This window comes from Myotis brandtii, unplaced genomic scaffold, assembly GCF_000412655.1.
Source record: "Myotis brandtii unplaced genomic scaffold, ASM41265v1 scaffold1171, whole genome shotgun sequence".
Lineage (NCBI taxonomy): Eukaryota > Metazoa > Chordata > Mammalia > Chiroptera > Vespertilionidae > Myotis > Myotis brandtii.
Window position 1 is genome coordinate 114,167 of NW_005354055.1, and position 15,533 is coordinate 129,699.

General features: G+C 37.8%; 1 protein-coding gene across 1 annotated transcript in view; it reads left to right on the forward strand.

Annotated features, from left to right (window-relative positions):
• ORC3 (origin recognition complex, subunit 3) overlaps positions 1 to 15,533 on the forward strand; it is a 55,614-nt gene that overhangs the window by 11,813 nt on the left and 28,268 nt on the right. Inside the window, 6 exon segments of the mRNA XM_014530032.1 lie at positions 823 to 968; positions 2,564 to 2,694; positions 4,445 to 4,604; positions 5,930 to 6,043; positions 10,280 to 10,413; positions 11,109 to 11,172. Of these exon segments, the coding sequence (XP_014385518.1) occupies positions 823 to 968; positions 2,564 to 2,694; positions 4,445 to 4,604; positions 5,930 to 6,043; positions 10,280 to 10,413; positions 11,109 to 11,172 (749 nt within the window).

A 15,533-nucleotide genomic window follows, 5' to 3' on the forward strand; every position in this document is an offset into this window, starting at 1 on the left:
ATATTTTAGCAGGGTGAAGTTTAGTGCCTCCCAAGTTGCAGGAGTCTTTGACACTTTATTCCAGCCCTACTCCTGCCATATGAACTTCACTGCCAGTAATAGTCCAGGCATTTCAAGTTAGAATGTTTGGGACAGAGAGCTGAGAATTGAGGAATTGGGAGTTCTTACTTAGCCTAACAGAGAATAGATTACATAGGCTCATATTTATAGGCTCAGATCATCTTACTGTTCCATTTTGAAAGGCCACCATTGGTAAAAATGGTCCATTGTCAGAGCTTACCTTGGGTATCTGAAGCCATTAAATAAATCATAAAGGATGTAGACACTAAGAGTAAAATGTGCTTAGATTTGGACTGATGTGCTTATGTGCTTTATATTACTTTCATATTCATTAATTGATTGTAATGAAGTAAAAGCCTTTAGGACATCTTTAAAAATGACTTTAAGGAAGATTTATAATCAGTAAAATAACTTATGTAAATAACACTTTTGGTCTTTTTTAGGGTCCTTAAAAACATTTTGCCGTCCAGAAGTAATTTAAATATATATTATTCCTAATATAATTAATAGTTTTCATAGTTATACATTTATTTAGGTAACACTTTTATTATAGACAATACAAATAAACTTTGGCCTAGTGTTAGTCTCAATTAATGAAATTTAAATATTGAGAGAATACTAATGAACATTAATAGTCAATATGTTAAATGTTATGCTAATTAATGTTAAGTATAGAAAACACATTCTACTGATCAGGAAGTTTCAGTTGTTTTAGATTTGCTTTAAGGAGAGATAAACTTTCTTACCTTTTATCTACTGCAGATATGAAACATTTTTTACAAAAGCTGTTCTCACAGTTGATGGACTGCCGTGTAGATGTGGAATCCAAAGAGGAGGAAAAAGATATCCAGAAAAAGACACATTGTTCAATGGATTCTCTTTCCAGTTGGTATATGAATGTCACACAGGTAAATGCACACTGACAATTTTCTCCCAGGAAATTGGCATATGATTGAAGAGACTTGGGATTATATTAAGCATAGTACTATTTTGTTCTAATAAGGATATGCTTATGTAGCACTAGCTGTTAATTTAATATTAGCTTCTTTTATCAGTATGCAGCCTATTTCCTGGTAGAAGTTTAGGTTCCTACAAGGCCATTTTATTTGTGGGAGAATGTCATCTAGTGACAAAAACAGCATTTGGAATTGGTTCTGCTGCAGATTTTATCTCTGTAACAATTTCTATAATGTTAATATATTATCTCATAGGTTCCTCAATATTTGCTTTTGTGCAGTAGAACCATGCTGTCAGTATCTGTTATCAACTTAGTCCGATGAGAAACAGCCATAGATATATATTTTTAAGAACTTTAATTTGTTCCATGTTTAGAATTCTTGGGGAGTAAATGCTCTCTAAGTAAAGTGTATTCAGTAAACAGATAAATAAAAAGAAATTTCATTCTACCATGTTAGTCTCTGGTGAAAATGAATAACTTAGATGATTCATGGGTGACTACCATAAAACTAGCCTTTGTTTATGATGCTGTGTAGCCAGATAGTATGGGAAAAAATACTGTATTGACATTTTTTGATGAATGTATTTGCTGAAGTCATCATAAGTGAAGCTTCCTTTTGTAATATGTAGGTATCAAATTGTGTCTAATGCTTACTGCAGTATCTTAATTTGATCCAGAGTTAGATTTTTTGTTGTGGTTATTAATCCTCACTTAAGGTTATTTTCCCATTGATTTTTAGAGAAAGTGGAAGGGAAAGGGAGAGACAGAAACATCGATGTGAGAGAAACACATCAATTGGGTGACTCCTGCATGTGTTTCATGGGAGGTTGGGAGAGAGGGAGAGAGGGAAGGAGAGAGAGAGAAAGAGAAAAAGAGAGAGAAGCATCGATGTATGAGAGAAACATTGATCAGTTGCCTCCTGTATGCTGCCACTGAGGATTGAACCTACAACTTACGTATGTACCCTAACCAGAAATCTAACCCACAACCTTTCAGTGTACGGGATAACACTCCAACCAAATGAACCTCAATGGCTAGGGCCAGAATTTTAGATTTTGTAGAAATCAAATACTGTATGCAATTTAAAAGATTGGGATTGGACTAGATGATAATTTAAGACGCTTTTCAACTTGAAATTTTACAGTAGTGGAGCTGGGTTATTCATTATGCATTTTAATTAAAAATACTACTTCTCACCTTAAAGCAAAGGAAAATATGGCATTCTACCAACAGAAAAATAAATTTTATAGAGAATGTTCTCTTCTCCCTATGCTTTTTGTTCATTTTTTCAGATAGCAGAAAATATAAATATTTCTTATGAGTTATAGATTTTACTGGACCTTTTTCTTCTTGGTTATTATTCCCATGTCAAATGGAAAGATTCTGCTAATAAATGTTGGAATGAGTTTCTATTTAATATGTGGGAGAAATAAAAAAACAGACACTGTTACTGTGAAATCTAAAGGGAGAGAGATCTACAGGTATAGCATTATTTGGTTGGTAAGGCTTACCTTTTAACTCCTTCTTTTCACAATGGCTTAAAAGAAGACAGACCCAGGAAAGCCACGGAAAAAGAGGACTTCTAGTCAATGGCAGTCTCCTCCTGTTGTGCTTATCTTAAAAGATATGGAAAGCTTCACCACAAAAGTACTCCAAGACTTCATAATTATCAGCAGGTAGATGATGTATCACCTGGTTTTTGCACAAAATTTCTTGTATTAAGAAAACATACCATGTTTAACTTAAAAACAACCTTTTTCAGAGAAAATGAATGGCAACATAATCTTTATTTTAATACCAAAAGGATGTAAAGCAAGATGATTTCAGATTCCTTATAATTGAATGTTCAAAGATCTCCTATCAGATTTTCATTTGCTTTTTGACCAAAGAATGAGAATCAAAAGACAAAAGTCAGCCAATTTTAAATTAGCATGATAAGGCAGTATAGAATCTAATTTCTATCTCACCAAGATTGTCTGTCTCTTACTTGCTCCTTGAATGTATAAAGTATTTCAGATTGAGATGTTTTTGTCAGGTATTATTTTCTGTTACCTCTCCACCCTTAGAAGTTTTGAGTTAGCCCTACTGTTTGAGTTAGCTCTACTGAGCAAGAATGTTTTCTAAATAATATTATTTTATATAATACTAGAGCCCTGATGCACGAAATTTGTGCAAGGGGCTCGGCCCCCGCCGCCGTGGTGGCCGCCTCTGCCTTGTCCCCCACCGCCACAGCTTTGTCCGGCAGGTCGTCCGGTCTAATTAGCATGTTATGCTTTTATTGTTATAGAGATCTAGTGAAAATCTACTTCCTTGATCTCATTGGATCTTTAAGGCAATCCTGTGAGATTTAACTCTATTTTAAAATCCAATAGCTTGCATTACCCGTGGTACATTTTTTAAAGTATAATTTATTTTGTTTCCTATATGTTAACTTATTTAATAGTCAGGGCTACATATGTTTAATTTACTAATATACTTATTATTCCTATTTTGATAGTGTCTTTTTTCCCCACTAAAACTAAGATTTCTAGATCCTAAGACTTTTTTAAAAAAATATATTTTTATTGATTTTTTACAGAGAGGAAGGGAGAGGAATAGAGAGTTAGAAACATTGATGAGAGAGACACCGATCAGCTGCCTCCTGCACACCCCCTACTGGGTATGTGCCCGCAACCAAGGTACATGCCCTTGCCCGGAATCGAACCTGTGACCCTTCAGTCCGCAGGCTGATGCTCTATCCACTGAGCCAAACCAGTTAGGGCCTCAGACTTTTCTTAATGCTAATACTGAATGCTTAACATACTGGAAAATGTACAGTATAGAATAGTGATGGAAAAGCTCTACTTTTATGAAGCTCAGACTTGTGACTACCTTTACCATCAAAAGTAAGGAAAAAGAACTTAGAATAGTAACAGAGTCCATGCAATACTCCTATGATGGTAGAACTGTATACAGCTATACTATGAAAAGCAATAGCTAACAGGAGGGAGCAAGCAAGATCATCAGCCTTGTTACACAGGACTAACCTGCAGTAGCTCTCAAGAAGAGAACTGTTTTACTCTGGGGAAGTCATTTGTGTTCCTGTTGGTAATGCTAAGAATCAATCATATTCAATAAGTTTGAGTTAAGGATGCGAGGAAAGGATGTAATATTTTTTAGTAATGCCCACTAAAACTATGTCTTCGAAATGTGTCTGTTAGAAATGTATATAAATAGAATAAGTTACCTTGAAAATTAGTGATCTTCATGTCACTGAACTCTTAAAGCATAGGCTGGATAACTAACTCTGAGGAATACTGTAAGTGGGACTCAAATTTTGGGTGAGAGGTTAAATTGTATGGTATCTTACACCTCTTCTAACACTTGAGATTGTTTTGAAATATATTTGCTAAAGAAATCCCACTTCTGTATCTTTTTTTAAACTAGTCAGCATCTACATGAATTTCCACTAATACTCATTTTTGGAATTGCCACATCTCCTGTTATCATCCATCGGTTGCTTCCTCATGCAGTATCATCTATGTTGTGTATAGAAATATTCCAATCTTTGTCTTGCAAGGAGCACCTGACTACAGTAATTGATAAGGTAAAAATAAAAAAATTTACCAGTGAAATAGGATGAAAGAAAATTGCCAAGAATAGATTATAAGTATAAATGTTAATGATAAATTTCTGCATCTCTTCAGAGTATGATATTGAACATATTCCTTCACATATTTTAATATTTTTATTGAATGATTTTGTGGTATAGTATTGCCTCTTGAGTTAAAAAGATAAGATTTATGAAAAGAATGATATCTGTCAATCTATAGCTATCAATCAGTTATTACTCAATGGAAAATTACTGGTTTTAAAAATATATTTTTACAGAATTTAATGACTTCCTGGTAACAGTAACAATATTTTGACTCTTACATTTAATATTAAATGATTTGAAATTTTTAGTGGACTCTTTCTTGTCATGCTGCTCTTCACTGAAAATAAATACTAATGTTTTCCCAGACCATAGCTCTATGCCTCTACCTAAATAGAAATACTCTTCTTTAGTATTGACCTTCCACAAATTGTTGCTAGACTCAGCTCCCTTGAGATGTGCTTTATGTTGCTTGTGTAAGGTAAACTAATGACAACCTTCCATTTAGTTACTAACCACTTATACAGTTTTTCCCCATAAAGGTGGTATCCATTGGTTTGCTGACACTCTAGGGAAAATTTTTCCAGCTATAGTTTTTAAAATTGCTTGGTTGTAGCCAAGTTCAGTTGGCCTTCTATGACCATGTTTCTGTTTAAAATGTCTAGACCTGGGGAGGGGCAGGAGTGGAGTAGAGGGGGGCAATGAGGGAGGAGGAAGGGAGACATCTGTAATACTTTCAACAATAAAGATAAACTATAAAAAAAAATTTTAAAGTCTAGTATGACTTCATTTTCAGATGTAAAATCTTCACTATAGGCCATTGAAAATTAGCTAGATAATACAAATTCAGCTATTTTATATTTTTGAAATAGACATGTTAATTTGGGGTTTCTCATCTAATAGTACATAAAATGTATCAATAGGGATGAGAAAGAAATCAGATAACAAGAATTGCCAAAACTTGTAGCTTCAATGGCTTCTGGTGGGAGAAAGGGGTTTATATTGTTGATAGGCAGTATTTTTTAAAATGAGGAATTGAATAGGAGGTGATGGACATCTTTGATTTTGACGTGTGGTATGAACAGCTCCTTTTTGTTATTGTTGTGTAAATTAATTTAAAATTTTAGTTGATGTTTAACCTAAAAAACCTAGCTATTATTATAGCTCTCATAGTTACTGTATCACAGTCTCATTCTTTGACTCATTACTTATACTTGATATTTATGAAGAATAAAGACTAACAAGGAGTATGTCCTGTCCCCATTTATCTCTTTCAGCTACTTCTTACAACTCAGTTTCCCTTTAAACTAAGTGAAAAAGTATTACAGATTCTGACCAGCATCTTTTTATATTATGATTTCTCAATACAGAACTTTATAAAAGGACTTCAGGTAAGAAGACACTAATGGATTTGAAAATTCACAAGCTGATTCTAAATAATTTGCATGTTATTTCAAATTGACTAGTGTGATATTTAAGGCATTTTAAATGGCAAAATCTAGAATAAGTAAATTCAAGTTATATTATTCTAGGTCCTACTATTGCTTTGTTACCTTGCAGCGAAAATATAGAGAATGCATTAATTGGATAGCAAAATGGAAAAGGGCCCCTGTCCATTCCAATGATTCTTAACCATGTTAGGGGGTAGGGTGGGAAAAGAGACCTTTTTTAAAAAATTTGATGAAAGCTTATAGACTTTCTACCTAGGAAAGCCTATATAATAAAGAGGTAATATGCAAATTGACCCTCACGCCCTCACAAGATGGCTACCTACAACCAGGCCAGCAGGGGGTTTAGTGAGGGACTACCAAACAACTGAACAGCAGGCTGCGTGGGGCAACCAGGCCGGCAAGGGGAGGGCAGTTGGGGGTGACCAGGCCAGCAGTGGGGGCAGTTGGGGGTGACCAGGCCGGCAAGGGGGGGGGCAGTGACCAGGCCAGCAGGCAGGTGAGCGATTAGGAGCCAGTGGTCCAGGATTGTGAGAGGGATGTCTGACTGCTGGTTTAGGCCTGATACCCGGGATTGGGCCTGCGCTGGCAGTTGGACATCCTCCAAGGGGTCCCGGATTGGAGAGGGTGCAGGCTGGGCTGAGGGGGATCCCCCCCTGCACCCCGTGCATGAATTTCGTGCACTGGGCCTCTAGTGTTATATATAAGGGGTCAGCAAACATTTTTATAAAGGACCAGATATTAAATATTTTTGGCTTTGCATGCTACATATGGCCTCTGTTGTATAGTCTTTGTTTTCTTTAAAAAAAACAACAGCCCTTTAAAGATATAAAAAACATTCCTAGGCCATATAAAAATGGGCTGTGGGTCATAGCTTGCTGTCCTCTGCATATATGTGTTTGTGTTCATTTATATTTATTCTTATATATTGGGAATGCATTTTCACCAAGATTTCCTAAATTGCCAGAAAAAAATTCATTAACCTAGCTTCATAACATCTATTCTAAACTAAAAATAGACCCCATTCTTTAGTTGTTTAAAACTTAATATTATTTCCCTCTCTTGGTGACTACCTAAAATACCTTAGCTAAGTGTAATCATTGTGAACATATGTCAGTTATCAAATTGATTAAAACCTGTATATTAGCACAATATAATACCTCATGTTTATGTAGTGCCTAGATGATTATAAATTACTTTCCATATCCACTTTTCTTCCATATAAAACACTGTAGTGGTCTGTTGTGGCTAATATATATATTTTTTTCAGTTTAGATATTTTCTATAAAAGTATTTAAGAGCAAGAAAATATTTACTTTAGCAATATGTGAAATTAAATGATATGGAGTTATAACAACTTCTAACTTCTTATTCATTTCATTTTATTCATTTATTTATTTATTCATAATTATTAAGAGCCTACTAAAATTCAAGCACTATGCTAAGTTCTAGAAATGCATAGGACAAAGAAATGTCTGCCTTCAAATTGCTCATTGCTTAATGAAGGAGGAAGAAAAGTAAACATGCATTTATAGTTCTGAGTCAATGCTATGAAAGAAACATTCCTGGAGATTCTATAGAAAGAAGTGTGTCCTAAGGAAGAAGAGCTAGCCAGGTCAGAATTGGAAGATCAGTCCCGGCAAAGGCAACCAGAGAGGGAGAGATCTATCAGAGATCTACTGCAGTAATATAGACAAGATATGACAAAGGCTAAATAAGGTAGTGATAGTGGGAATGGAGAGGAGGAAACAAATTTGAGGATGAGATAGAATCAACAGAATCTGGTGACTTAAGTAGATGATAGGATGTGTAAGAGAGGAGCATAAGTGACAGATATAAAGATTCTGGTTTGGCAGATAGATTTGAGGTTGGTACCATTTATTAAGTGTACATTTAATATAATTGAAAGCCAGTTAGAAAAGGGTGAGTTTTTGAATAGCTTAATTTAGATTTTCTTGGATATAAAGATTTGGCACTGAGGAAAAAAATCTGGGCTAGAAATATTTAGGATTTATCATTAAAAGGTGGTTAGTTGCCCTAATCAGTTTGGCTCAGTGGATAGAGCGTCGGCCTGCAGACTCAAGGGTCCCAGGTTCGATTCCGGTCAAGGGCATGTACCTTGGTTGCGGGCACATCCCCAGTTGGGGATGTGCAGGAGGCAGCTGATCGATGTTTCTCTCATCGATGTTTCTAACTCTCTATCCCTCTCCCTTCCTCTCTATAAAAAAATCAATAAAATATATTTTAAAAAAATAAAAAATAAAAAAAATAAAAGGTGGTTAGTTGAAGTCATGTAATGAGGATGAAGCATCAAGCAGAGGAGTAAGGAAAGCACTAAGGGTAGAACCTTAAGGCAGACTGATACATAAACATGAGCAATAGAAAAGGAGACTAAAAACAAAAGGAAAGCCAATAGAAAGTAGAGTACTACTGAAGTCAAGGGAAGAAGGAGCTTTAGAAAATATAAATTGTAGTCTCAAATACCATTGAAAAAGTGAGTGAAGAAAAGGACATTAACCAAGTTACTAATTTCTATGGGCCTCAGTTTTCTCATCTATAAAATAAGGGGAATCAGATTGGATGATTTTATAGGTTTCTGATCATTTACTAAGCACTTCCTTTGTGCTGAGCACTTTACTAAGTATTTTCTTTGTTTCATTAATGTATTATTACCCTCAATTTTGCACATGAAAATACAGCCTTAGTGTAAGTAGCTTGGCCTAGGTCACATAGCTAATAAGTGGCAGAACATTTAGACCCCATTTGTCCAGTTTTCCTAATCATCAGTGGGAAATATGTGTAAGTCCTGATTTCTGTAGAGGTAAATAGGGAATATGATCATTCTGCATATGTTTAAATCCTTCCTTCATCAGGTGGATACGTTAACCAACTTGTTAATTAACCCAGAGATTGAGGACGCACTTGGACAAAATAGTTAAGTGACACTGGGTTCTTATCCTATTTGTAGCTCTACTGTAGCTCGTGACTTGCTCCCATTCCTCCTCTCCAGGAAGTTCCTTATCATGTTTGATTTTTATTTTTCTGATGTTTAAAAAATGGTGTTAACATTAGAATAAGTATTACCACATTAATGTCATTGGAAAATATAAGTAAGAAACAAGATTATGTTAATATGTGCAAAAATAATTTAGCACTTGGCATGGATAGTTGCTTTCTGATTTATACTTGTTTTTAAGTTAGGCTGGTCCTTCACCTCACAGCCTTATACTTCCTCCAGAATGAACTATTTTGGAGGATTTTCTCTAGCCTTGGGTATCTGGTCTGTAGCTCTATAGGCTCAGAAATTCATTATTAGTTTACCCAGGAAGGACCAAGCTCAAATACCTTAAGAGTGTTATGTAAACTAGCATATTAACTTATTATTTTGTGATGGGAATGCTATTTCCCAGTGATCACAGTGTGTTTTGTCTACTATGTAGGGAGCTGTCTCTCCAGTATCAAGATATCTGGAAAAAAGCAAATTGGTCAATAGAAGGTTGCTTAGAGTCAAAGTTTTTAATATTTGGAGAGTTTTACGAGATATATATTATCAGTTATGGCAGAATCTGGAAAATCATTCATCCTTATACTGTGACAACTACAGCATTCTAGTTACTAGATTACTTGTACCTAACAGATACTGTACTATGTTTTCCTCCATGAAGTAAAACTGAATTTAAAAAGATACATTTTCTTTAGCCATCATCATTTTTCATTATTCTTTTTATGAAAAAAGAATAGGCAAAGCTTCTACCATTGTAACATTTTTATTTAGCAGACCAGTTTTTACACTGATTTTAGATTGGTATTTTTTTATGAGTTTTGGGACATCGATTAGAACCTTAGGTCACATCCCAGTCTCATCCCCACAACATTTACTGTACTGTTATTTTAAGTGAGTTACTTCTGCAAATAACTAATTTATCTATTTGTATTAGTTTCTTTAGTTTATACTTCAGAGATTATAATGTTCTGACCTTGTCCACAAAATGAAAACCTTAAAATATTAAAGGTATTAACCATTTATGTATTTTTTGCAGTGTTATTGTGACATTAAGTATATTTTGTGTCATAAATACTTCTGCTGTTTAAAAAAACAACTAAAAATTGAGCAGACATAGGGCAAAAGATTTACTGACAAAATATAACAAATATATTTAATCTTTACATTTTTTTCAGCTTTCTCTATTAGAGCATTTCTATTCCCAGCCCCTCAGTGTTCTGTGTTGTAATCTCCCAGAAGCCAAGAGAAGAATACATTTTTTATCAGATAATCAATGTGAAAACATCCGACGTCTTGCATCATTTAGGAGGTAAAAAAAAATAAAGTGTATATTTAACATGTCTTATGATAGAGTTTGGGCCAAAATAAGGGATCTCAGATGCAGTTATTTTTGAAGATGAAAAAGGAAAAAGAAACTTTAATTTTTTTAGAGCAGATTTAAACCCTTCTGTGATTTTTGAAAATATATTTTTATTAATTTCAGAGAGGAAGGGAGAGGGAGAGAGAGATAGAAACATTAATGATAAGAGAGAATCATTGATTGGCTGCCTCCTGATGCCCCCTACTGGGGATGGAGCCCACAACCCAGCATGTGCCCTACTGGAAATCAAACTGTGACCTCTTGGTTCATAGATTGATGCTCAACCATTGAGCCACACTGGCTGTGCCCCTTCTGTTTTTAATTGTGAGATTTCTTTGTTGGATTTGAAAATTTGGCATGAAGAAAAGTATTTTTACAAGGAGACATAATTTACAGATTCTCCAGAGTTACTTTTTATAAATAACATTTCCTAGTTCTGGAGTTTATGATTGGACCCCTAGACTGTGAACTGCAGCTGACTTAAGGAGTTAAAAATATCATTAAACTACCATCTTGAATGTATTTTTGAGAAGAAATGAAAGAATGTGACCACCAATCTAGGTAGTTCTTTTCCCCCATGTGCTATTCAAATACTTAGAATGTTTAATTTTCTCTTTTTGTGTATGATACGGTAAACATTTTAGGTACGTGGAAAAGCAAGCTACAGAAAAGCAGGTTGCACTGTTGACTAATGAGAGATTTTTAAAGGTAGGAGTGTGGCTGTATTTCAGTTTTATTCTCCTTGTTTTCTTAATGAAAAAGAATATACACATAATATATATTGAGTTAATTTTACAAAACATTTGTATATCTTAATATGCTTTGTAGAATGAAGTAGTCCTTGATAATCATATAGGAATGTGACTATTACAGATTACACTAAACCTCATATTAAAGATAAGACTTTATTAACTAGAACGTTAGGTTTCTCCTATGGCCTATTTTGAAAACACTTTTAGATCTCAGTTTTCTTTCCACATGACAGTTTGGAAACTGCAGACAGTTTCATTTTAATGTCCTTTTAAAGACTGTCATAAATAAAAGCACATAGAAGCCATGTAGTTTAGGAACCCACTGCTAAGTGGGTATTGATTTGATACAATGTCGTTATATATTGATAATATAATGCCAGGAAAGAAGTAATGAGCTGAAAATATTATGAATTAGCCATAAAATGAAGGGAATGTCAAAAGAAAGAGTTTGGTTTATATCTTTTATGAATAATACTTGGGGACATGGTACATCATTCACAAGGCAAAGGCAATATAGAGTGAAAAGATTCCAACTGCCCTCTTTCCCTTCCTGAATATAGCCAGCATTATTAGTTTCTTACATATCATTCTAGAGATATTCTCCACATACACAAGTAATTATATATATATTATGGGGGTTTCCTCCCCTGTCTTACAGAAATAAGTATATTATATACACTATTATATCTACCTTGCTTTGTTTTGCACTTAATTTTGGAAATCATTGCATATCTGTACTAAACAGTGGCATAGTATTTTATTGAATGAATGTCCCTTCATTTTATTTAACAAGTCTCTTACTGATGGACAATAGAAATTCATAATGTCACACTTATTTTTATACTCTTTATGCCATTTTAAGGAAAAAGTTGTTAGAAAATTGTAATAAAATTAAGATGAGATTGAAGTTAAGCTCTGGTGCTATGTGTGAGTTTTGCTATTATGTATTATTTTCAGATTTTGAGTAAAAGAATGTTAGTCCCCAAAGGGCATATGTTCTGTATAGTTCTAAATACTAATTTACCTCCTTTTTGTAAAATCTAAAAAACTATTAAGAATGTTTTTTGGTGTTTTTTTTTGAGGTACAATTGACATACAACATTACAATAGAGAATGGCTTTTATTAAACACTAGAGGCCCAGTGCATGGATTTGTGCACCGGTGGGGTCCCTCAGCCTGGCCTGTGCCCTCTTACAATCCCGGACCCCTCGGGGGATGTAGCAGTGTGCAAAGTGGCAGGCAGCCCGGGAGGATCCCGAGCTGGGGTGGGCGCCGCTCCACTCATCCCGGCCCCGCTGTGCCTGCTGCCACCGCTCAGTAGTGCTACTGCGGAGGTGGGAGAGGCTCCCACCGCCGCAGCTGCTCTCACCAGCTGTGAGCCCAGCTTCTGGCTGAGCGCATTCCTGTTATGGGAGCGCACTGACCATCAGGGGGCAGCTCCTGCGTTGAGCATCTGCCCTCTGGTGGTCAGTACACGTCATAGCAACTGGTCGACCAGTCAACTGCTTGTAATGATTGCTTAGGCCTTTATATATATACTAGGGGCCCGGTGCACGAAATTTGTGCACAGGGGGCTTCCCTCAGCCTAGCCTGCACCCTCTCCAATTGGGGACATCCCTCTTGCAATCTGGGACTGCTGGCTTCTAACCGCTCACCTGCTTGCCTGCCTGATGGCCCCTAATTGCCTCTGCCTGCCTCATCGCCCCTAACTGCCCTCCCCTACTGGCCTGATCTCGCCCCCAACTGCCCTCCCCTGCTGGCCTGATCACCTCTAACTGCCTCTGCCTCAGCCCTCACCACCATGGCTTTGTCTGGAAGGAAGTTGGACTTCCGGAAGATGGCCAGTCGACCCGGTCTAATTAGCATATTACCCTTTTAGTAGTATAGATAGATTATATAGGATACGATTGCCTTTTTCAGCAGGAGGAGATGCTCTGGACAGACAAAAACACATAATCCCTATATCTGGACTGATAGCCAGCCATATGCATTATACTACCAAACTGGTCATGAAAAAATTGAACTGCTTTCTTACACCTTACACCAAGCAGTTGTTGCCCTTAAAACCCCCCGCTCAGCCCCCACCTTAGGTTCTGCCTTCACAGTTCACCCAGATTAGGTTTTGATTGGTCGGTTTCTATGCCAGTCAGTGTCAAAAGCTCCGCCACCTAGCAGCCATTGGCTCCTGGCACTTCACCCAGATTTGGTTCTGATTGGTCGGTTTCTATGCCAGTCAGTGTCAAAAGCTCCGCCACCTAGCAGCCATTGGCTCCTGGCACTTCACCCAGATTTGGTTCTGATTGGTCGGTTTCTATGCCAGTCAGTGTCAAAAGCTCCGCCACCTAGCAGCCATTGGCTCCTGGCACTTCACCCAGATTTGGTTCTGATTGGTCGGTTTCTATGCCAGTCAGCGTCAAAAGCTCCACCTCCTAGGCAGCCATTGGCTCCCGGCTCTTCCCCGAGATTTGGTTCTGATTGGTCCGTTTCTATGCCGGTCAGCATCTCCGGGCCTATCTCTGGGCCTGATCAAAGAGGTGGGGCTAATCAGCAGCCCCCAAGGAGGCCCAGAGAGAAACAGAGGCACGGCTGCTGGCGAAGCCGGGAGAGAGAGAGGCAACGGCTGATCAACAGCTTCCACGGAGGCTGGGGATCAGACCCTGCCTCTCTCTGGGCCTGATCCACAGCCCCCTTGGCAGTCAGTGCTGGGTCGCTGCGCCGGCACCTGCTGCAGTCCGGCACCTGCTGCAGTCCGTGCTGGGTCGCCACGGCAACCCAGCACTGACTTCTGGTGTTTGGTTGAGCCTTGGTCGTTACGGACCCTGGCTCTTTATATAGATAGATAGATATAGACTAGAGGCCTGGTGCACGACATTCGTGCACTCGGGGGGGGGGTCCCTTAGTCCTGTGCCCTCTCACAGTCCGGGAGCCCTCAGGGGATGTCTGACTGATGGCTTAGGCCCGCTACCCCCGGGGAGTGGGCCTAAGCCAATAGTCAGACATCCTTAGCGCTGCTGAGGAGGCAGGAGAGGTCTCACCACCGTTGCTGTGCTCTCTAGGTGTGAGCCCAGCTTCAGGCTGAGCGGTGCTCCCCCTGTGGGAGCACACTGACCACCAGGGGGCAGCTCCTGCGTTGAGCAGGATCAGGCAGAAACTGGCTCTCCAATATCCCCTGAGTGGTGCCGGATTGCTAGAGGGTGCAGGGCAGGCCGAGGGACCCCACCAGTTCACAGTCAGGGCCAGGGAGGGACACAGGAGATTGGCCAGCCGGGGAGGGACTGCGGGAGGGCTCCAGGGTGTATCTGGCCCATGTCACTCAGTCCCGATCAGCCGGACCCCAGCAGCAAGCTAACCTACTGGTCAGAGTGTCTGCCCCCTGGTAATCAGTGCACGTCATAGCGAGTGGTTGAGTGGCCTTAGCATATCATTAGTATATTACACTTTGATTGGTTGAACGGCCGACTGGACGACCGGACACTTAGCATATTAGGCTTTTATTATATAGGATTACTTTTTTAAAATATGTTTTTTATTTTTTTAGGGAGAGATGAAAGGAGAGGGATAGATAGAAACATCGATGAAAGAGAAACATTATTGATCAGCTGCCTCCTGCACACCCACTACTGGGGATCAAGCCTACAACCTGGGCATGCACCCTGACCAGGAATTGAACCAGCTAATTCTTGGTTCCTGGGTCAAAGCTCAACCTCTGAGCTACACCAGCTAAGCTATTAAACATCATTTTTAATGCAGAATCCACACTGGGCCTTAATATAAAATTACTTCTAGATTGAGTTTAAGAATTGTTTTCATAATTTCTGTAACCTTTTTAGAGCAGTACAGAAAGTCCTCAAACCCTAATGCAGGTTATTTTGGTAGAGAGGAAATTTAAGAGCCACTGGAAAAGGATGTGTGCATGTTTACTAAAGTCTTTTAAGATCACATAGATTAGCTCTCTGCTAAGTGAGCTTGTTGCCAAGTGCATTTCCTGCTAGAACTTTCTTTCGAGAGTGTATTTTTAAAAGCCCAGGAATAGATTTTTAGAGTACCTTTAACCATTGAGTTACAAAGGGAGAGAATGTCTAGGCTAGTCTCTTGTAGAAATAGCCTGATATTTATCTCTGCTTTTCAGTAACTTTTTGTGTACTGTCTAAGCATTTATTTCTACTGTACTTGTTCTTGTTGCACTCATCAGCCTGCTTCTTATCTTTCCTGAATTCATTTTAGAATTTTATGTTTTTTCATTTAGAGGCATATTTTTTGAGACTTACATAGAATATGAAGGAGCATAAAGATTTATACCCTTAGCCTGAAAAAGTT